Here is a 23,302-nt window from a genome sequence, read left to right as displayed (position 1 = left end):
GTTCTTGACTACATTCGTTTGAAATGGTAATTACATACATTTATTATTAAAAATAAAAGTCGTTTTGTAGCCTGATGAACAGTTTGATAACAATAAGTTTGATGTCATTCTAATCCTCTGTGGCATTAATTTTGTCCTTCTCAAATCTATAAATACCAATCAATTTAAATAGCTCCAACTTGTTTTAAGTGTGGATAAATAGATAGGCAATTGGGGCGTTCAACTTCAAAAAAAAAATTTGTCCTTCAACATCACTAATCCAAATGATCTCCACTTTATGTTGAATTTTCTTTCAGATCTCTTCCCAATCTCTGATCTCTTTCTGATTTACAGTAGGGTACTGCCCTCTGCCTTCAGGGGCTAGAAGTAGATTTTTTTATTTTACCTTTATTTAACTAGGTAAGTCAGTTGAGAACAAATTCTTATTTTCAATGACGGCCTAGGAACAGTGGGTTAACTGCCTGTTCAGGGGCAGAAGGACAGATTTGTACCTTGTCAGCTTGGGGATTTGAACCTGCAACCTTCCGGTTACTAGACCAACTCTCTAACCACTAGGCTACCCTCTCAATTGCCTTCTCCTCACGTCCTCTCTCCTTTATCCTCACCTCCTTCTCAAAACCCATTGGAGGAGAAGGTTTATACGAGGCAGGTTAATGTACATCTGGTGGTTCTGTCATATTTAACCTCAAGGTTCGAGGGGCATGACCTCTGGCTTATTCATCCAATGGGTTTTGAGGAGGCGAGGAGAGAGGATGCAAGGTTTTGGAATTGAGATTCTCTCTTGGTATTTTCAGGGTTGCATTCAAAACCCTAAAGCTTTAACTGTGGAGTTTTTAAATGTATTTGGGTTCATTCCCTGCAGTCAAAGCCCAAAAACGCCCTCTAGTGGCTTCATGGGTCGAATGTTATGAATATTTTTCATAATTTCATAATGAATAAACATGTTTTTTTTTAAATTACAACTGAAAATCTGGTGTTTTAGTTTTCTTATATTTCAGTAATATGTGATGTCTAAAAAGTGTAATATTGGGATGCAAACTCAAAATTGAATACATTTCAACTCTATATCTACAGGTGTCTTCTTTTTTATAAGCCCATAACCATGTGTTTGAGGTGTATACTTTTGTAGATTTGTGTAAAACTACCAAGAAACACTCTGTGTGACCCTGATTTAGCCCACTGCAGTAAAAGGTGCAGTGTTGTCACGGGTAAAAGAGTCAGTGTTGGCCTGGGTTAAAGGGACAGTGTTGAACTGGTTTAAAGGGACAGTGTTGGAATGGGTTAAAGGGACAGTGTTGGAATGGGTTAAAGGGACAGTGTTGAACTGGATTAAAGGGACAGTGTTGGAATGGGTTAAAGGGACAGTGTTGGAATGGGTTAAAGGGACAGTGTTGGAATGGGTTAAAGGGACAGTGTTGGAATGGGTTAAAGGGACAGTGTTGGAATGGGTTAAAGAGACAGTGTTGGACTGGGTTAAAGGGACAGTGTTGGACTGGGTTAGAGGGACAGTGTTGAACTGGGTTAAAGGAGTAGTGTTGAACTGGGTTAAAGGAGTAGTGTTGGACTGGGTTAAAGGAACAGTGTTGGAATGGGTTAAAGGGACAGTGTTGGAATGGGTTAAAGGGACAGTGGTGAACTGGGTTAAAGGGACAGTGTTGGAATGGGTTAAAGGGACAGTGTTGGACTGGGTTAAAGGGACATTGTTGGACTGGGTTAGAGGGACAGTGTTGAACTGGGTTAAAGGAGTAGTGTTGGACTGGGTTAAAGGGACAGTGTTGGACTGGGTTAGAGGGACAGTGTTGGAATGGGTTAAAGGGACAGTGTTGGAATGGGTTAAAGGGACAGTGTTGAACTGGGTTAAAGGGACAGTGTTGGAATGGGTTAAAGGGACAGTGTTGGACTGGGTTAGAGGGACAGTGTTGAACTGGGTTAGAAGTGAAGTGTTGGACTGGGTTAGAGGGACAGTGTTGAACTGGGTTAAAGGAGTAGTGTTGGACTGGGTTAAAGGAGTAGTGTTGGACTGGGTTAAAGGAGTAGTGTTGGACGGGGTTAAAGGAATAATTTTGGACTGGGTTAGAGGGACAGTGTTGGACTGGGTTAAAGGAGTAGTGTTGGACTGGGTTAAAGGAGTAGTGTTGGACTGGGTTAAAGGAGTAGTGTTGGACTGGGTTAAAGGAATAATTTTGGACTAGTGTTGTACTGGGTTAAAAGGAGTACTGTTGGACTGGGTTAAAGGAGTAGTGCTGGACGGGGTTAAAGGAGTAGTGTTGGACTGGGTTAAAGGAGTACTGTTGGACTGGGTTAAAGGAGTACTGTTGGACTGGGTTAAAGGAGTAGTGTTGGACTGGGTTAAAGGAGTAGTGTTGGACTGGGTTAAAGGAGTACTGTTGGACTGGGTTAAAGGAGTAGTGTTGGACTTGGTTAAAGGAGTACTGTAGGACTGGGTTAAAGGAGTACTGTTGGACTAGAGCACTCAGTAGTGGAGACACAGCCTGAGAAAGTGCATCACTGCAGGATGTAAAATTAGCTCCACTCGTAGTGCCCAGTAGAAATTTGTGTAAACTAAAGACGCCAGCAAATATAGTGCAGGCCACATAATCCTGATCCAGTAACAAGTGCTCAAATTTCTGTCTCAGTGTTGGATTCAACAATGACACACACAGTGTGTGTGTGTGCTCATGAGTTTGTGTGTGTGTGTGTTCAGATCACTATCCTTTCTTTACTACTCTCTGTGTGTGAATGACATGGAGATCGTGGGCATCATTCACAACTCAGTGATTGAATCACAGACATCCTCCCATTGTTGCAGTACTCTCTTGCCAAGTCTGTCCTTATGCTTAAAGAAGGCATCTGGCCAGATGAGGAGGGTAGGCTATCATCAACTCTCTGAAACTGATAGTCATCAGGGTCTTTCCACAAAAGGAGTGCCTTTTGTGCCCGTATGAATCTTTAAAGATTTATTTTGCACCAACATTGGATTTTCCTCTCTGGGATAGGCGTCTCGCTAGCGGGACAACTTCTGGTGAAACTGGAGGGCGCGCAATTCAGATAAATATTCATAAAAATTATGGATATTAAACATGTAGGTACATACAAGTGTCTTATATCGGTTGAAATCTTAAATTATTGTTAATCTAACTCCACTGTCCGATTTACAGTAGCCATTACAGCGAAAGCATGCCATGTGATTGTTTGAGGATGGCGCCCCACCTCAAAATATTTTTCCACCGGTACAGGTTTCATAAATTCACAAATATCGATTAAATATTCACTTACTTTTTGAAAATCTTCCTCTGATTTGTCATCCAAAGGGTCCCAGCTATAACATGTAGTGTAATTTTGTTAGATAAAATCCTTCTTTATATCCCAAAAAGTCAGTTTAGTTGGCACCATCGAATTGAGTAATCCACTCCTTCAACATGCAGAGAAAGGAATCCAAAATTCTACTGCTAAACTTTGTTAAAACAAGTCAAAATACATTTCCATTGACTCCTCAGATACCCTAAAATGTCATCAAACTATAATATTTCATATGGAAAGAAGTATGTTCAATAGGAAACCGATATTAGCAGGTGCGTCTTGTCTTCCTTGTGCACCCAAACACGAATTTCCAATAGTGTGTCCCAGTACTTACACTCATATTTCTTACTAGTTTTGGAAGAAACAAGCCTGAAACCTTGAACATAGAGTGCTGACACCCTGTGGAAGCCATAGGAATTGCATACTTGGAGATAGATTTTATTATTTCCGTATACTTTCCATTGTAAGACCATGGGCTCTCAAAAAACAAAAGATCTGGTGGTTTGTCTTTGGATTTTCTCCTACCATATCTATTGTGTTATAGTCCCCTACATTATTTTAACATTTCCACAAACTTCAAAGTGTTTCCTTTCCAATGGTACCAATTATATGCATATCCTGGCTTCAGGTCCTGAGCAACAGGCAGTTTACTTTGGGCACATCAGCCAGGCGGAAATTGAGAAAAAAGGACCCTAGCCTGAAGAAGTTTTTAAAATTAAAAGTCTGTTATATTAAAAATGCACTATGCAGAAATTGCTTGCCATTTCCTGGTTGCTAAAATTCTAATACTTAGCCTAATTTCAGTTTATGTGGCAAAACAAGCAAGAGAATCATTGTACCATCTAAACTGTTGCAAAATATACTTTCCATAACTAAAAATATTGTATTTTCAGCTGTAATACCAACATGTTTTTAGCAGACCACCATAGTCCCTGTGCCCAAGAACACTAAGGTAACCTGCCTAAATGACTACCGACCCATAGCACTTTGAAAGGCTGGTCATGGCTCACATCAACACCAATTTGCATACCGCCCTAACAGATCCACAGATGATGCAATCGCTATTGCACTCCACACTGCCCTTTCCCACCTGGACAAAAGGAAGACCTATGTGAGAATGCTATTGTTACGTTCCCCAGATTATGTGTTGTAGTTTGTGTATTTGCATGTGTTTATTTCAGGAAATGGCTTCCTGAAATCCCTCAAGCAGCTGATTGGTCGACTCCAGGGCTAATTGGAGAGCTGACCCCGCCCCCTCGTCAAGACACAGCTGTCTCCAATTACCCATTCCTTCAGAAGCTATATAAAAGCCAGTGTTCTGTTCAGAAGATCTTTTTGTAGAGGATTTTGCTGGAGGTAGATTTGCTAGAGAGATTTGCTAGAGAGATTTGCTGGGAGGTCATTGTAGAGATTTTTTCTAGAGAGATTTTGCTAGAGGTTGATTTTGCTGGGAGTTCATTGCTGAGAGTTGGTATGTTTTGTGAGTTTGTTGCTCAGATAGAACTTATTTGATGTCCTTTGTCTCTTAGTTTGTTTGTGAAATTGTTTAATATTCTGTTTCATTTGTTCCCAGGGGGGAAGGGGAAGGCACCTAGGGAGTGTTTAGGCAAGAGGCCCGCGGGCATACATATACCCGTAGCATATTCGCTGTCTAGGCACACTAGGTAAGACCTGGGCGGACCACCCCTTGTATTTTGGTTAGGGCACCAGGTGGTGCTAAATTAGGTAAGTAGTGGGTATGCAGGTAAGATAGGAGAGGGGGGCTTTGAGATTTACTTTCTTTGCTTTGGTTCCGTCCAGCCCCTTTTCCCCATATTACCGTGTAAAGGAATAAAGTCCTTGTAAACGGTACCACATTCTGCTTGTTGTCATTTTTACTCGCACCTACAGTCCATACCTTTTTCGCTTCACAGAGAGTTTAGTTGTAGCAGGGTGTTGCGTTCCCTCTTCATAGAGGCGTGCGTAACAGCTATTCATTGACTACAGCTCAGCATTCAACACCATAGTGCCCTCAAAGCTCATCAATAAGTTAAGGACCATGGGACTAAACACATCTCTCTGCAACTGGATCCTGGACATCCTGACGGGCCGCCCCCAGGTGGTAAGGGTAGGTAACAACACATCCGCCACGCTGATCCTCAACACAGGGGCCCCTCAGGGGTGCGTGCTCAGTCCCTTCCTGTATTCCCTGTTCACTCATGACTGAGTGGCCAGGCACGATTCCAACACCATCGTTATGTTTACCGACGACACAATAGTGGTAGGCCTGATCACCGACAACGAGACAGCCTATAGGGAGGAGATCAGAGACCTGGCCGTGTGGAGCCAGGACAACAACCTCTCCCTCAACGTGATCAAGACAAAGGAGATGATTGTGGACAACAGGAAAAGAGGACAGAGCACACCCCCCTTGTCATTGACGTGGCTGTAGTGGAGCAGGTTTAGAGCTTCAAGGTCCTTGGTGTCCACATCACCAACAAACTAACATGGTCCAAGCACACCGAGACAGTCGTGAAGAGGGCACGACAAAACCTATTCTCCCTCAGGAGACTGAAAAGATTTGGCATGGGTCCTCAGATTGTCAAAAGGTTCTACAGCTGCACCATCGAGAGCATCCTGACTGGTTGCATCACTGCCTGGTATGGCAACTGCGTGGCCTCCGACCGCAAGGCACTACAGAGGGTAGTGCGTACGACCTAGTCATCAATGGGGCCAAGCTTCCTGCCATCCAGGACCTCTATACCAGGCGGTGTCAGAGAAAGGCCCTAAAATTTGTCAAAGACTCCAGCCACCCTAGTCATAGACTGTTCTCTCTGCTACCGCACGGCAAGCGGTACCGGAGCGCCAAGTCTAGGTCCAAAAGGCTTCTAAACAGCTTCTACCCCCAAGACATAAGACTCCTGAACATCTAATTAAATGGCTACTCAGACTATTTGCATTGCCCCCCCTCTTTTACACAACTGCTACTCTCTGTTGTAATCATCTATGCATATTCACTTTAATAACTCTGCCTACATGTACATATTACCTCAATTACCTCGACTAACCGGTGCACCCGCACATTGACTCTGTACCGGTACCCCCTGTATATAATTTCGCTATTGTTATTTTACTGCTGCTCTTTAATTACTTGTTACTTTTATTTGTTATTCTTATTCCTATTTTTTTTCACTGCATAGTTGGGTAGGGGCTCGTAAGTAAGCATTTCACTGTAAGGTAATACCTGTTGTATTCGGCGCATGTGACTAATAACATTTGAATTGATTTGATTTATGACTAGTGATCCATTTATGAAAGTGGCCAATGATTTCAAGTCTGTATGTAGGCAGCAGCCTCTCTGTGTTAGTGATGGCTGTTTAACAGTCAGCTTCTCTCTCAAGGCAATCAATTTTTCAGTCTTTTGGTCCCGGCTTTGATGCACCTGTACTGACCTCGCCTTCTGGATGGTCGCCGGGTAAACAGGCAGTGGCTTGGGTGGTTGTTGCCCTTGATGATCTTTTTGGCCTTCCTGTGACATTGGGTGCTGTAGGTGTCCTGGAGGGCAGGTAGTTTGCCCCCTTGTGATGCATTGTGAAGACTGCACCACCCTGTGGAGAGCCCTGCGGTTGTGGGTGGTGCAGTTGCCATACCAGGTGGTGATACAGCCCGACAGGATGCTCTCAATTGTGCATCTGTAAAGGTTTGTGGGTTTTAGGTGACAAGCTACATTTCTTCAGCCTCCTGAGGTTGAAGAGGCACTGTTGCGCCTTCTTCACCAAACTGTCTGTGTGGGTGGACCATTTCAGTTTGTCAGTGATGTGTACACCTAGGAACTTAAAGCTTTCTACCTTCTCCAATGTTGTCCCGTCGATGTAGATAGGGGGGGGCTCCCTCAGCTGTTTCCTGAAGTCCACGATCATCTCCTTTGTTTTGTTGATGTTGAGTGAGAGGTTGTTTTCCTGACACCACACTCTGAGTGCCCTCACCTCCTTCCTATAGACTGTCTCGTCGTTGGTGGTGATCAAGCCTACTACTGTTGTGTCATCTGCCAACTTGATGATTGAGTTGGAGGCGTGCATGGCCACGCAGTCATGGGTGAACAGGAAGTACAGGAGGGGGCTGGGCACACACCCTTGTGGGGCCCCAATGTTGAGGTTCAGCGAAGTGGAGATGTTGTTTCCTTCCTTCACCACCTGGAGGAGACCCATCAGGAAGTCCAGGATCCACAGGCGGGGTTGAGACCCAGGACATCAAGCTTGGAGGGTACTATGGTGAATGCTGAGCTGTAGTCAATGAACAGCATTCTTACATAGGTATTCCTCTTGTCCAGATGGGATGGTGATTGCATCGTCTGTGGACCTATTGGGGCGGTATGCAAATTGAAGTGGGTCTAGGGTGACAGGTAAAGTGGAGGTGATATGATCCTTGTCTAGTCTCTAAAAGCACTGCATAATGACAGAAGTGAGTGCTACAGGGCGATAGTCATTTAGTTTAGTTACCTTTGCCTTCTTGGGTACAGGAACAATGGTGGCCATCTTGAAGCATGTGTGGACAACAGACTGAGTTTGGGAGAGATATATATGTCCGTAAACACACCGTAAACACACCCACCAGCTGGTCTGCACATGCTCTGAGGATGCAGCTAGGCATGCCGTCTGGGCCGGCAGCCTTGCGAGGGTTAACACGTTTAAATGTCTTACTCACGTCGGCCATGGAGAAGGAGAGCCCACAGTCCTTGGTAGCTGGCCACTGTATTATCCTCAAAGCGGGCAAAGAAGGTGTTCAGTTTGTCTGGAAGCAAGACGTCAGTGTCCGTGACGTGACTGGTTTTCTTTTTGTAGTCCGTGATTGTCTGTAAACCCTGCCACATACGTCTCATGTCTGAGCCATTGAATTGCAACTCCACTTTGTCCCTATACTGACATTTCGCTTGTTTGATTGCCTTGCGCAGGGAATAACTACACTGTTTTTATTCGCCCATATTCCCAGTCACCTTTCCATGGTTAAATGTGGTGGTTCGTGCTTTCAGTTCCGTGTGAATGCTGTCATCTATCCACGGTTTCTGGTTAGGGTAGGTTTTAATAGTTCACAGTGGGTACAACATTTCCTATGCACTTCCTTATAAAAGGACTCACCGAATCAGCCTATAAATCACTATTAATCTCTGAGGCTAACTGGAACATGTCCCAGTCCACATGATCAAAACAATCTTGAAGCGTGGATTCCGATTGGTCATACCAGCGTTGAATAATCCTTGTCACGGGTACAACCTGTTTGAGTTTCTGCCTATAGGAGCAAAATGGAATCGAGGTCAGATTTTCCGAAAGGAGGGCGGGGGAGGGTCTTGCATGAATCGTGGAAGTTAGAGTATGACATTTCTATGTGTATTTGGTCCAGTGTCCCAAAAAGTTACCTATTGTGGCTTAAAACTTCTACAGGATCGGTGGGTCCCCTGCGGGATGGTTGAGCTAACGTAGGCTAATGCGATTAGCATGATGTTGTAAGTAACAAGAACATTTCCCAGGACAAAGCCATATCTGACAATGGCAGAAAGCTTAAATTCTTGTTAATCCAACTGCACTGTCCAATTTACAGTAGTTATTACAGTGAAATAATACCATGCTCTTGTTTGAGGAAAGTGCACAGTTATGAACTTGAAAAGTTATTAATAAACAAATTATGCACATTTGGGCAGTCTTGATCCACATTTTGAACCAAAATGCAATGGTTCATTGGATCAGTCTAAAACGTTGCACATACACTGCTGCCATCTAGTGGCCAAAATCTAAATTGCAACTGGGCTGGAATAATACATTATCACCTTTCTCTTGCATTTCAAATATGATCTAATGTGTTATATTCTCCAACATTCATTTCACATTTCCACACATTTCAAAGTGTTTCATTTCAAATCGTATCAAGAATATGCATATTCTTGCTTTAGGTCCTGAGTTACAGGCAGTTAGATTTGGGTATGTTATTTTAGGCAAAAATGTAAAAAAAAGGGGTGGATCCTTTTAAATTAAATGCCATTTTATGTGGACCATATGGAGAATTGAATAAATCATATTTTATGTATGAATAAATACTTGCTAAAGTGCCAAAATGTAACATTTTGACAGGTCCCTCAGTGCACCCTCTGTGATTTCGAGGAAGATTTTAACCCACTTAACCCCAACATTTCTCCAAGTTTTCACCATCATTGAAAAGCCCTAGTTATTTTGTTGCTTTAACAAAGTCATTTCTGAAGATTGTTATTTGTTTAATCTGATTAGTGACTCATTTATGTCTGTGTCTCATTTTAAGGTCTCATTTTTTTGGTGAAACTATTCCTTTTAAAAGCTTTTTTTTTACAAGAGAAACATTGAACTAATAGTCAAATCATAGTGTAAAAGCAGGTGAACTGGGTGTAAGTGTTTCAGAAATGTACCAGTGTTTTTTGGTGGGAAACCTTGCGTGTAAACCCTGTTACCAAAAGATAGACAGGCTAGAAATTTTTAACAATTTAACAATTGCATTCAATTGTCACTCCCAGTTGCACACAGCAAACTTCCTTTCCCCCTGTCACAAGGGGATTTATAGCTGATTGCAGATGAAATAATCAACCCTGTTACAGTCAACCCTGTTACTTTATGTAACATAATAAATAACGATTACTTAGAGGTGTATAACAAGGTTGCCCTCTGTCACCATACCTATTTCTATGGCCATTGTTACAGGTAAAAATCAGATCCAATGATAACATTGAGGGGATAAAAATGAGTGGTTGAGACAAAAGTATCAATATACTCCGATGATACAAGTTTGTCTTGGGTCCTAAATACTCAACCTTGAAGGGCCTTATGGAGGACCTGGATAATTTTTCCAGTTTCTCTGGACTAAAACCCAACTATGATAACTGTACTATATATTACAGATTGGGTATGCAAAAGATACAAACTTTAAATTGCCATGTGGTCTCCTGATTAAATGGGTGGATGGGGAAGTTGATGTGCTTGGTGTACACATCCCGGAAAAGACTAATGCTCTTGAAACTATTAACTTTCATAGTAAACTTAGCAAAATAAATAGGATCTTGAAACCGTGGACAGGGATGGAAAATCTTTAGAAATCTACCTGTCCATCTACGGAAAAATTACTCTGATTTATTCCCTAGTGATATCGCAGTTTACATATCTGTTAATGACTCTACTGGCTCCATGAGAATCTTTTTTAAAGTAATGTGAAAAAATAATATATTGTTTATTTTGAAATAGCAAACCAGATAATGTTAAACAGGCTTATTTATATAGTGAACATGAGTTTGGAGGGTAAAACCTAAGGAATATGAAGGCATTAAACCTCTCACTTAAAGCCTCCATTATATCTAAATTATTTCTTAATCCAAACTGCATGTTTTTATTCAACATTTTACTGCGGGCTAAATCAGGGTCACACAGAGTGTTTCTTGGTAGTCTTAAACAAATATACTTTGAAACAAAAGTATAAACTTCACACACGGTTATGGGCTTTATAAAAGAAGACACCTGTACCATGTCAGATACTCTATAGTTTACATTTGGAGTTCGCATCCCAATATTACACTTTATACACATCACAGACTGAAATATAACACAACTGTTTGACATAGAAACACAAGATTTTCATTGTTTTTTAAATAAATAATGTTTATTAATTATGAAATTATCCAAAATATTTATAATATTCTACCCATGAGGCCACTAGGTCATTTGATTGCAGGAAAGGGCTACCCTCTTGAGGTGGGAAAGTATGTTTTTTTATGGACTTGAACAGGTGAAATCACATTTTGTAGGGACCAAGTACACTTCCCAAAAGGCACCGAATTGGTGGAACGACTCATTAACATCAGAACTTGATCGCCAGCATGTAAGCTCAGCAGAATACAACCAGAGAGGTTATTAACTATTGATTGATACAGTGTATTTGTATTTAAGCAGTACTGAATTGGAAGGAGGTATGTTGTGGCATGCTTCGAGCAGTGTGTCGTCACACAACAAGCGAATACCTCACCACCAGTAAAGGGTCACTGGAGAGTAACCTGATGCTTGTAGATGCAATTGGGAGCCTAGTCATATTTGCCATTTGATCCAAGCACGATGTTTGTGTTAGACGGTAATCTCAACGTCTGCCCAGAGCAGACTATATGTAGGGGAGGACCCTGGAGGCAGGGAGTCAGTGCGCATAAATACATCTCATTATTGTAGGTAAACTTGCATGGTTAGGTTCACAACAGAGTGCCCGTCGGATTATCGTTCTCATAGCTTCTTGTATATCAGTCAGATAGAGTTACTCTTTATTATGATTTTATTTGTCATTTACTAATCGCCATTCACAGTCCCCAGGTCCAGAACAAATGAGTGCATGGAACTCCCTTCCATCTTATATAGCGTAAGTGAACAGAAAACCTGGTTTCAAAAAAAACATATAAAGCAACACCTCACGGCACAACGCCGTGTGACCTAATTTTGTGTGTATGTACTGTGTAACTGATCACATACATGTCAGTACAAATAAGATCAAATAATTCAAGACTAACATCATTCCATTTCTCTTCAGTAACACTTGATCGAGCTTGTCTTCAAAGTTGACTCTCTCCCTCTCTTTTCCTCTCTTACACCTCTCTCTTCATCCCCGCTCTCTATTACTCACTCCTTCCCTTGTGCTTGTTCTCTTCCTGTCTCCCCTACACTCACTTCGGTCTGGCCTGGAAGGGGATACATCATCTCTACATCTCTTTTACAGTATCAGAGAACACACTTCTTGAGATTGATGTTTTTATGGCTTTTGGTTGCAGCCCAACACTGTGTTGTGTCACACTGCTGGCAGAGTGTTGCAGAGTACCACAAGATGGGAATGTGTAGTCATGGCATGAATGAACATGCAAAGCACAGGACAGCCAAAGCATGAAGAGCTCTCTTTCTCTCTGCTAATTTAACATGGGACTGGACATGTATGGTGTTATCATTATATTATTCCATATGATTCTGCTCCATAGACCTTTTCCTTTTGGTTTCACATCTCTTCCAAGGCTTCAGCCTCTTTCTGAAAAATAATATCCTTGAAGGGCCAGAGAGAGCGAGACAATTTGTTTTGTATCCTCCATAAAGAGGTTAGAGGGGCAGCCACATCACACCGTCCCGCTGGCGCCGATATAGGTACACAATGCCTAGTGCAGTGTAAGCAAACGGCAGAGCAGTGAGGGTTGTAGCGTGTGGAAAATGCTAGTGGACACAGACAATGCAGCGGGCCAAGGCCTAACCAGCCCTCAGAGGGACAGGGGTCGCTTCACTGCGACAACAGGCACCTCTATCCCTCCCTCCCTCTTTTTTTTCAGTGCCCCCAGCACAGGGGCTGCCACAGCATGGCCTCGGGGAGGACGCTGAAGTTCGCCCTGTGCGAGGTGCTGCAGTTCGCAGGCCTGTGCGTGCCGCTCTTCATCGTCATGCAGAGGTTCGCCCTCATTGTAGCGCGGGTCAAAAGCGTGGCGCAGCCACCCGGCGACGCAAGCACCGCCTACTGGCTCACCGTGGCCTCCTCCATCGCCTATGTCACCTCTGCTGCCCTGCTTGTCTGGGTGCCCATGAAGTACATGGTGTTCACGAATAAGAAGTTTCTTGTCGGGAGGAAGAAGTGGTAAGTGTCTGTCTGGCCTGTCTGGTCTGTGGCCTAGTTGGGAATCCACTGTCTAAGCTAGGAGCTAGGAGCTGTAGCTGTGATATAACAGCACAGTGTTTTCTGGAACAGAGCCTTGGGGTGTAGTAATGGCTGTCGGGTCTTTCTGGCGTGAACCTGACCGGTAGCTGTGCTGTGTCCGATTCTCGAAGGGCTTGCAATTGTTTTTGCAGTATACGTACATTTCCAAATGCATCAATATTTTAATTTTTGAAAACCTCTAGCCTATAACTCAAACTATCCCTCCTTCATCTATCTCATTTTCTCTCTCTCTCTCTCTCTCTCTCTCTCTCTCTCTCTCTCTCTCAGGAGGCCGGTGGCCCTGGTCTATATGATCCTTTCCACATTACCCTGCTTTGCCTTTCTCATCGCCAGCTCAGAGGTAAACCATGTGACCCCAGTAGTATCCATCATTTGTTAATTCTCATCTGTGTGTCTATGTTTGACCATTGACACTCGACCTGTTGGTTACCTTCTAAGTCAGAGGTATTCACTTCCAGGCCTTGAGGTCTGCAGTACTGCTAGTTTTCAGTTCCTCCTCCCCCCAGTAGCTGCTTAATAGATTAATGCCATTGAGCTGCCCGAGAGTCCACTCACCTGATGTACCAAGTCTAAATCCGTCCCTGATTGGAGTCGAGGAATGATGAAAACAAGTAGACGTCAATGTCTGGATTGTACTACTCCACTTCTATGTCATTCTACTGTATGTCTAGATCAGGGATGGGTAACTGGCAGCCCCCCCCAACCCCATTTTGTAGGCCCGCGGACCAGTTAGAACAATAGAATACACAACGTGCAATTTAGAAATTTGGTTGTGCATCAGCAGTCACTCAATTAGCCCATGTCAGCTATTTTGATTTATTTATTGGTAAATTAATCTAGTGGCTAGCTATCTAAACTTTTAGAAAGCATGGTTGAATTATCTACCGGGATGGGGCCCTTTGATCATCAGTTATCATATTAAAATTGGCAAACATTTGCTTACACCTTCTGGCAAAATGTGTAGAATTGCATGAAATTAGTTATAAAATTGCAAAATCTTCTTTCCGCCCTGTGTCAAAATGTTTAGAATTGCAGCAAAATTGCTTTAAAACGGCAACATTATCTCTCTGCCCCATGACAAAATGTGCATAATTGCAGGAATTTATCTTTTTAAGATGTGCCGCTAAAATGTTTTGCTCGCAGGGGGGCCCATTAGCCACTGGGCAGACCGAAGAGCCACTGCGGCCCCTCATGATGTGCTCTGTTTTTTTGTGGGCCCCCACCCCAATCAAGTTGCCCATCCCTTGTCTAGATGGTTCTATGCACATCAAACCCTACTACGCAGAATGCCGACTGTAGTCTACCTACTCCACCATTATGGCACCACCACAGCATTATGAAAGTTCCTTGAAGTGCAAAGTCATAGCGGGGGTCTTATGAGAGAGGAGGGGGTAAAGGTAATGAGAGCAGAGGAACAGTTGGGTTCTCAGGGGAGCAATCTACAGACCTATGGCCAAGGAGCAACTGATAAGCAGCTGAGTTCCTCATCCTGCCCCAGTCACCCTGGTCACATTGGCTGTCTGTCTGGCACTTTCCCACTTCCTGTCTGTGATGTGCCCACCTCCTATTAGCTGTCTATGAAGCACTTTTTAAGGGTTACAAAAGGTCCATGGGTGACTCAGGTCCTTGGTTTATCTGCTCTCTTTTACATAAGAGGAGCCATAAATTCAGCCCAGTCTCTTTTGTTCCGTGTCCTGTAGAGTACATACCAGAGCTAAGTGATTAGCTCACTAACCAAGTGTCACAGAGGGTATACACTGAGTGCACAAAACATTAGGAACACCTTCCTAATATTAAGTTGCACACTCTTTTTTTCCCTTCAGAACAGCCTCAATTCATCAGGGCACGTTCCACAGGGATGCTGGCCCATGTTGACTCCAATGCTTCCCACAATTGAGTCATGTTGGCTGGATGTCCTTTGGGTGATGGACTGTTGTTGATACACACAGGAAACTGTTGAGCATGAAAAACCCAATCAGCATTGCAGTTCTTGACATACTCAAACCAGTGCGCCTGGCACCTACTACCATACCCCCTTCAAAGGCACTTAAATATTTTATCTAGCCCATTCACCCTCTGAATGGCACACATACACAATCCATGCCTCAATCGTCTCAAGGCTCAAAAATCGTTCTTTAACCTCAGCCCCTTCATCTACACTGACTGAAGTAGATTTAACAGGTGACAGCAATAAGGGATCATAGACTGACCAGGTGAAAACTATGTCCTGGAAAGAGCAGGCGTTCCTAATGTTTTGTACACTCAATGTCAAGCACTCATAGGGTTGTATGTAGTGTTTGGAGAAGGTTTGGAGGGGATGTCAAGCTGGTACCTGACTGGCACATGAGGGTTTCATTAGATCACAATCAGGGCTAGCATTGTAGTCTGATTTGAATCACTGATTGGTTTTGATCATTGTTTTCTCTCAGGTGCAGATCAATAACAGTATAAGACAGGATACGTTTGCAGAGCTCCCCGTGTCGTTGGTGCTCTTCTCTCTCATCTGCATCGATATTGTGGAGAGGATCCGCCACAGTCGACTCACTGGACACGGTGAGAATACAAAGCTCTGTGTTAAACACACACTTTAATTGAACATTGGCTAGCTACTCAACCTGGTCTAACGGCAATTCGTTGGATTTGGTATGTAAATGAGTTCCCTCCATTTAGAAAGATACTTTTGGTCATGTAGTGTATGTGGACACCTGCTCGTTTGAACACCTCATTCCAAAATCATCTGCATTAATATGGAGTTAGTCCTCCTTTTGCTGCTATAACAGCCTCCACTCTTCTGGGAAGACTTTCCACTAGATGTTGGAAAACTTCTGCGGGAACTTGCTTCCATTCAGCCATAAGTGCATTAGTGAACATCCGGCACTGATGTTGGGCGATTAGGCCTGTCTCTGTGTTCCAATTCATTCCAAATATGTTTGATGGGTTTGAGATCAGGGCTCTGTGCAGGCCAGTCAAGTTCTTCCACACCGATCTCGAGAAACCTTTTCTGAATGGACCTTGCTTTGTGCACAGGGGCATTGTCATGCTGAAACAGGAAAGGGCTTTCCCCAAACTGTTGCCACAAAGTTTGAAGCACATAATTGTCTAGAATGTAATTGTATGCTATAGCATTGAGATTTCCCTTCACCGGAACTAAGGGGCCTAAAAACAGCCGCAGAACATTATTCCTCCTACAACAAACTTTACAGTTGGCACTATGCATTGGGGCAGGTAGGGTTCACCTGGTATCTGCCAAACCCAGATTTGTCTGTTGGACAGCCAGATGGTGAAGCGTGATTCATCACTCCAGAGAACGCATTTCCAGTACTTGTGCTAACCTTTTAGTCTTTTTTACCCCTTTTTCACCCCAATTTTGTGTTATCCAATCGGTAGTTACAGTCTTGTCCCATCGCTGCAACTCCCGTACGGACTTGGGAGAGGCGAAGGTCGAGAGCCGTGCGTCCTCCAAAACACAACCCAACCCAGCCGCAATGCCCACTTAACCCGGAAGCCAGCTGCACCAATGTGTCGGAGGAAATATTGTGTCAGCGTGCACTGTGCCCGGCTCGTCACGGGAGTTGCTAGTGCGCGATGGGACAAGGACATCCCTGCCGGCCAAAGCCTTCCCTAACCCAGATGACATTGGGCCAATTGTGTGCCGCCTCCTGGTCTCCCAGTCGCGGCAAGCTAGGACAGAGCCTGGACTCGAACCCAGAATCTCTAGTGGCACAGCTAGCACTGCGATTCAGTGCTTTAGACTGCTGAGCCACTCGGGAGGCCCAGAGGCAGTTTTAAACTTGGTAGTGAGTGTTGCAACTGAGGAAAGATGCTTTTTTACGAGTTAAGTGCTTCAGCACTCTGCGGTCCCGTTTTGTGAGCTTGTGTGGCCTACCACTTCACAGCTGAGTTGTTGTTGCTCCTAGACATTTTCACTTCACAATAACAGCACTTGAAGTTGACCGAGGCATCTCTAGCAAGGCAGAAATTTGACGAACTGACTTGTTGCATGACGGTGCGATGTTGAAAGTCACTGAGCTCTTCAGGAAGGCCATTCTACTGTCAATGATTGTCTACGGAGATTGCATGGCTGTATGCTCGATTTTATACACCTATCAGAACCGTGTGTGGCTGAAATAGCCCAATCCACTCATTTGAAGGGGCGTCCACATACCTTTGTATATATAGTGTATATTACTTTACTTTGTGAATAGAATAGCAGTCTTACAATATCATACAAATTAGAGGATGTATAGTATAATACTTCTTGCTCGGTTGTACAGTAGCATATGAATTGGATGACATAGTATTATGCGTCTTTCGCTGAGACCATGTTGCTTGTTGCGTTGTAACAACAAATTAGAATTACTGGGAGAATTTACATTGGTGGTTAGGAGAACTAATGACAAAGGTTAGGATAATCTATGTAAAAGTTTAGGAGAACTTGGTTAAGTTTAGGGAAAGGGTTAGGAGAAGGATTAGCTAAAAGCTACAGTTGTCCCTGACGTGAGTGGAACACGCAACCTTTGGATTGCTAGACGCTCGTCCATCCTCCCGACCAACCTCCCTACTTTCGTTTCTGTCTAAAGTTACTAGACCATCAGTACATATCATACGTCTTGTAGGTGTACAAAAAATACGTGTAGTATGCTTTGTATGGATCTGAGGCCAGGCTGAGCAGCTGTTGCATCTAATCAACCAAACAATACATGATCCACTGAGCACAACCTCTTGTCACATGCAGTGGGACCAACAGTAGTGTAATATCATGACGACAACAATACTCACACTATCAGGGGATATGTTCTCTATCTCAGGAAATGAACAGGAAATGCTATGTATGACCCACCAACTGATTATTGGTAACAGTGCCGAATTGGCAAAAATCATGACGTTGTTCTAAGGGTGGCTGTCATTTCCTTGGAATCCCTTTATTTGAAGAAATGGCCAGATCCAAAACGTTTGTCCTTTTCCACTGATCAGAAAAGCTATTGGCCAAATATAGTGCCTACATAGCCCAGAGAGAAAATCCCTGTGTTTGTGCTGTGTTCTACTTTGTTGGACTCTGGTTAAATCAACGTTGTTCTAATGTCATTTGTCAATGTATTTTGATGTGGAATCTATGTTTTTAAAGTACATTGGATTTGCAAAAAGTCCAACTTTTTTGAAGTTGAAATTTCAACCCTAGGATTATGTAATGCTAACCAATTTTCAACATAGACAAATCTTGTATAATAAAACAACGTTGAATTTGTACCTTTTGAAACAACGTCAGATCTTCAATGTTATTTATATCCACTATCAGAAAAAAAAGCAATAGGCTTGGCAGCACCTCCTACTGGAGAATTGATCTATAGCTGCCCTTTGGTCTCCGATCCAGGGTTTCAACCAAGCCCAGCGTAGCTATTTGACACTGGCTACGACAAATGTGCTATCGTGAGAATGATTATTGAGAATTCTCCACTTAAAATGTTTATAGATTCACTGTTGCTATTGAAGTAATTTCAAAGAGTAAGTTTAATGACATGAAATTAAATGAAACCATACTTTATTAATCATACTGTATATCATGAATAATACTGTTTAGGCATATATAGAACAGATATTGTTTCAATTCAACCCAGGATTCAAGTAAATATAGAGTTTCAAGCTTTGGTTGATTTCAAATGTAATCTACACGTGAGTCATTAATATTTTGGATTCACATCTCCATCTCAAACAAATTTAAGTGAAGAATAGGACTAAATCAAATAAAAATGATTTAAAGTGCATTTAAAGTTTGATTTGATTTAGCGCTGTTTAGTCGTATTCTTTCTTTATAAGGGCTCAGGGCCAGACCCAGATGCAGATGGTTTGAGTGTTTGATATTTATGAGTTCCAAAAGGCTTAGGCAAGAGAATAGTCATGGACAGGTAAAAGGTCAAAACCAGATCAGAGTCCAGGAGGTAGAGAGTGGCAGGCAGGCTCGAGGTCACGGCAGGCAGACTGGTCAGGCAGGCGGGAAGGGAGTCCAGAAAACAGGCAAGGGTCAAAACCGGGAGGACTAGCAGAAGAGGGAATAGCAAAAGCACGGGGAAAAACACGCTGGTTGACTCAAAACAGACAAGGCGAACTGGCACAGAGAGACAGGAAACACACAGAAAAATACACTGGGGGAAATAAGCGACACCTGGAGGGGGTGGAGACAATCACAAGGACATGTGAAACAGATCAGGACGTGACATTCTTTCAGATTTTTGGTTGAGATCCAACATATAACTGATTAATTTCTAGACAAATTGGAATAAAAGCCAGTCTAAGTCATTGGCACAGATGGATCTATCCAAACAGAACATAAACGTTACAGTATATACAAAAGTATGTTAACACACCTTCAAATGAGTGGATTTGGCTATTTCAGCCACACCCATTGCTGAAAGGTGTAAAGTGGAAATGTTTAGGCTCAACAACGGCTCGGAGACCGACGAGTGCTGTAGCGTGTAGCACGTAAAAATCCTCTGTCCTTGGTTGCAACATTCACTACCAAGTTCCAAACTGCCTCTGGAAGCAATGTCAGCACAATAACGGTTTCGTTGGGAGTTTCATGAAATGGGTTTCCATGGACAAGCAGCCACACACAAGCCTAAGATCACCATGCGCAATGCCAAGAGTTGGCTGAAGTGGTGTAAAGCTCACCACCATTGGACTCTGGAGCAGTGGAAATGTGTTCTCTGGAGTGATGAATCTCCCAGGCGGATGGGTTTGGCGGATGCCCCAATGCATAGTGCCAATTCTATGTTTTATGGTTTGGTTTAGGTCCCTTAGTTCTAGTAGAGGGAAATCTTAACAGTACAACATACAATGACAAATTTGTGCAAAAAAGCGAGGTCCATACAGAAATGGTTTGTTGAGATCAGTGTGGAAGAACTTGACTGACCTGCACAGAGCCCTGACTTCAACCCCATCAAACACCTTTGAGATTAATTGGAACACCGACTGCAAGCCAGACTTGATTGCCCAACATCAGTGCCCGACCTCACTAATGCTTTCGTGGCTGAATGGAAGCAAGTCCCAGCAGTGTTGCAACATCTAGTGGAAAGCCTTCCCAGAATAGGGGAGGCTGTTAGGCAGCAAAAGGTGGAACAACTCCATATTAATGCTCATGATTTCGGAATGAGATGTTCGACGAGCAGGTGTCCACATACTTTTGGTAATGTAGTGTACATAACCTTCTAATGTTGAGCTGTTGTTGCATAGACAATCAAACACAATACTATATCACTTTTGCAAAAGAGTAAATAGCAGACAATTTTCTATGTATAAACAAGTTTATGAGTCAAAATATATTTTCATATTTGCGCTATTAATATAAAGTGTATAAATATATAAAACACTTTCAGTGAGAGTATCAGAACAACACTCTGAAGGGAGGCATTTCTCTCAAGCACACATTCATAGCTAAGCTACAACAACATTTCTGACTAATTTTGCTTACTCAAAAGATAATTACTAGAAAAAAGGATGTCCCTGTTTCACAATCATGACAATTCAGAGGAAAGAAATAAGGAAGTGGGCAATCGTGAGGTCATTTGGGAATCTACTAATCACAGTGAGACTGAGACTTCATCAGAAGTGAGATTAGTTAAAAAAATAATATATATATATATAAACATTACCAAATTCAAACAAACCTTCCATAGTTGGCTACTGTAGAAAATCAAGTGTTAGATTGTGAGTCTAATAATGATGAGGCTGTGTGAAAAGCTCTCAAATGGTTGAGAATATGTGGGCTTCATGAAAAAAAGTCAGAATAACCTAGGTCACACTTTACATTACGTTGCACTGATATGTCAACAGGAATCTCTCAACTAAATTGCTCTGCAAATAAACCCATCTCTCTCAGCAAAGTTGTGATTGGATTTTTATCCTATTCTTTGGTTGAGATGGAGACCGAATCCAACATATAATTGATTAAATCGGTGGCAAAGAACTACCCAAGCAGAAGACACATCTCCTTCAAATGTTGATATTTGGTTGTGTTGACAAACAAAACACAATTCAATATCACTTTTGCAATAGAGTCGATAGCCTGTTTACGTGTTAACAAATGATATGTTGGATTCACGTCTGCAACTCTACCAAAAAAAATGAAAGTTAAAGAAGAGGATTAAGCCAGATGAAACTATCCAAGAAGTAGACACATCTCCTTTTAAATGTTGATATTTGGTTGCATTGTCAACCAAACACAATTCAATAATTACTTTTCTAATACAGTAAATGGCCTGAAGAGTAACACATCCATGGCCACATTTTGAAGTTACTGTAACTATAATGTCCTCCTATGTAATCTTAGAAAGGGTGCATAATCAAGATAGCATGCAAAGGTCACAGTTCTGTGGAGATCTTCACAATTGCTACAATAAAGAATTTCAAAGAGCATTGATCACTTGCACTATGAATAGTGTATGTACTTTTAAAGTACTGCAATCCAGGGCATTTGGTTGTGCGATAAGATAAAGCGCAGTGGTAACACATGAACGTAAAAAATAAAATAAAATAAAAAATATCTGACGTATTCCCAATTGAACATTGTTGAAAAAATGGTTGAAAGTGCAGTGATAAAACATTTCAGTGACAACTAAACCAAAAATCAGACACGGTTTTTCCATAAAAATTTGCCTGTGCTTTTAGACGGTTGAAAGCATAGTGATAACACATTTGGTATTCAACAAACTTTTGGCTGTTTTCTTGAGGGAGTGAATGTAGGTTGTAAACTTATCTATCAACGTCTCAACCAAATATTACCCAATTGTCCACGTTGAAATGACGTGGTGTGCTCCATGGTTCTGTGCCATAATGAGATGTTCTGATCTGGGTTGTTATGACATGGCTAACATACCCATGTGCTGTTGTCTTTCCATCCAGCTAACGAATTGGCCCGAGATGCTGAGATCCCTTCCACTCTCCTCACGAACGTAACCCCAGTGACACCGGTAAACCCAGAAAACCCTGCGGCACCCGTAATGCCAGGTGTGCCCAGGCACCCTACACAACCAGGGCAACCTGGTAGTCCAAATGGGCAGGACCAGAACGGGGCGGGGTCTCAATCAGAGGCCAATTGGACACTCCAGGGGATGCCAGGTAACCAAGGCAGACAGTTCAGCATGTCAGGCCTGAGCTCGCGCTCGGCCAGCATGTCCGCAGACCACGGCGTCTCACCATATGCCTACACAGGCGCGTTGCGCTTCTTGTGTGCCAGCGATGCCCGAGCCGAAGTGTTTGTGGACAGCTTTCTGTTCTGGATGGACACAGTGGAGATGGTGAGGGTGGCAGGGCACCCGGCGGTCTACTACTCGGGCTGGGTGTTCCCTATCTACATCTTCAGCTACCTGTCGTGCCTGCGGCTGGTAGTCATGCCCCACAGTCCCCTGCTGTCGTTGCTGGGCGTGGCCCTGCAGGATCTGCCTTTCCTGTTTGTGCGTATCGGCCTCATTGCCTTCTTCGGCTTTGTAACGCCACTCCTCTACCTGATGAAGAACTTGCTTGTTTGTCTGGCCTTCATCTACTTCAACTTCATGACCAAGCTGAGGGTCTTCAACACCGAGAGGATGTTCTGATGTGAGCTGCCGGCCACGTATGAGAAAAAACTATGGACTGTGATAGACTTTATGACAGAGACAAAGGAGTCACCAAACCAAAGGAAGACAAAAACAAGAACAGGCTCACACAGCGATGACAATAGGATGTTATGGAGAACATGAAAAGAATTGGAGAGCATTACTGTGTGCACCACAGCCAAGACAGATGGATCCATTTCATAATGATGATTCTGATGAAAGGAGGGACAGGACGACATTGTGGTGCTTTTTTCAAGTTAAAAGGGAACTCTTCGGTAATGTGTTCCCGTAAAGGGGAGGGAGGACATTAACTGTCAGAGGACTATGTGATGTCTCAGTGTTATCTTATTTCCTCCTTGTTCAAGTGGGATTTTTTTACCCTCCAATTCCCCTTGCCCCCAACCTGAACTATGGCACTTTTGAGAATGTAAAAAACCTGTCATGTCACTTCCTACAGATTTTATAACAGAGAATATATGATTTTTCTATTCTATTACTAAGTGCAGTGAATGTGTAAGAATATACATCAATGTCGTTATACATCCCAGATGTATTTTCTTTGCTAGGTTATGATATTATCCACAAAAACAAAGCGTGAGTTTGTACAAATGAAACATATTTTGGGGGGTAAAAATAATAAAGAAAAAGGGAAAGAAATCTGTTTCAGGACATGATTTCACATGAGCATGGACTGTGTATGA

The 23,302-nt window shown here is 42.8% G+C and overlaps 1 protein-coding gene across 1 annotated transcript; it reads left to right on the top strand.

The window, feature by feature from the left end:
* The first annotated feature begins 12,646 nt into the window (after nt 1-12,646).
* On the top strand, nt 12,647-23,201 carry LOC112227589 (transmembrane protein 236). The gene is made up of 4 exons (XM_024392386.2): nt 12,647-12,933; nt 13,282-13,354; nt 15,444-15,567; nt 21,910-23,201. The coding sequence occupies exons 1-4, from the start codon at nt 12,662-12,664 to the stop codon at nt 22,599-22,601; spliced, it is 1,161 nt and encodes a 386-aa protein (XP_024248154.1). The 5' UTR covers nt 12,647-12,661; the 3' UTR covers nt 22,602-23,201.
* The last annotated feature ends 101 nt before the right edge of the window (nt 23,202-23,302 follow it).

Source organism: Oncorhynchus tshawytscha, linkage group LG29 (genome assembly GCF_018296145.1).
Source record: "Oncorhynchus tshawytscha isolate Ot180627B linkage group LG29, Otsh_v2.0, whole genome shotgun sequence".
In the NCBI taxonomy this organism is placed as follows: domain Eukaryota; kingdom Metazoa; phylum Chordata; class Actinopteri; order Salmoniformes; family Salmonidae; genus Oncorhynchus; species Oncorhynchus tshawytscha.
The sequence above is the reverse complement of the archived record's forward strand: the minus strand, read 5'-3'. Positions and strand labels throughout refer to the sequence as shown.

What these genes read in the sequence shown, in the direction of transcription:
- LOC112227589 (XM_024392386.2), top strand. Translation starts at nt 12,662, where the DNA reads ATGGCCTCGGGGAGGACGCTGAAGTTCGCCCTGTGCGAGGTGCTGCAG. An exon ending in CTTGTCGGGAGGAAGAAGTG is followed by an intron (nt 12,934 to 13,281) that starts GTAAGTGTCTGT and finishes TCTCTCTCTCAG; the next exon opens with GAGGCCGGTGGCCCTGGTCT. An exon ending in CAGTCGACTCACTGGACACG is followed by an intron (nt 15,568 to 21,909) that starts GTGAGAATACAA and finishes CTTTCCATCCAG; the next exon opens with CTAACGAATTGGCCCGAGAT.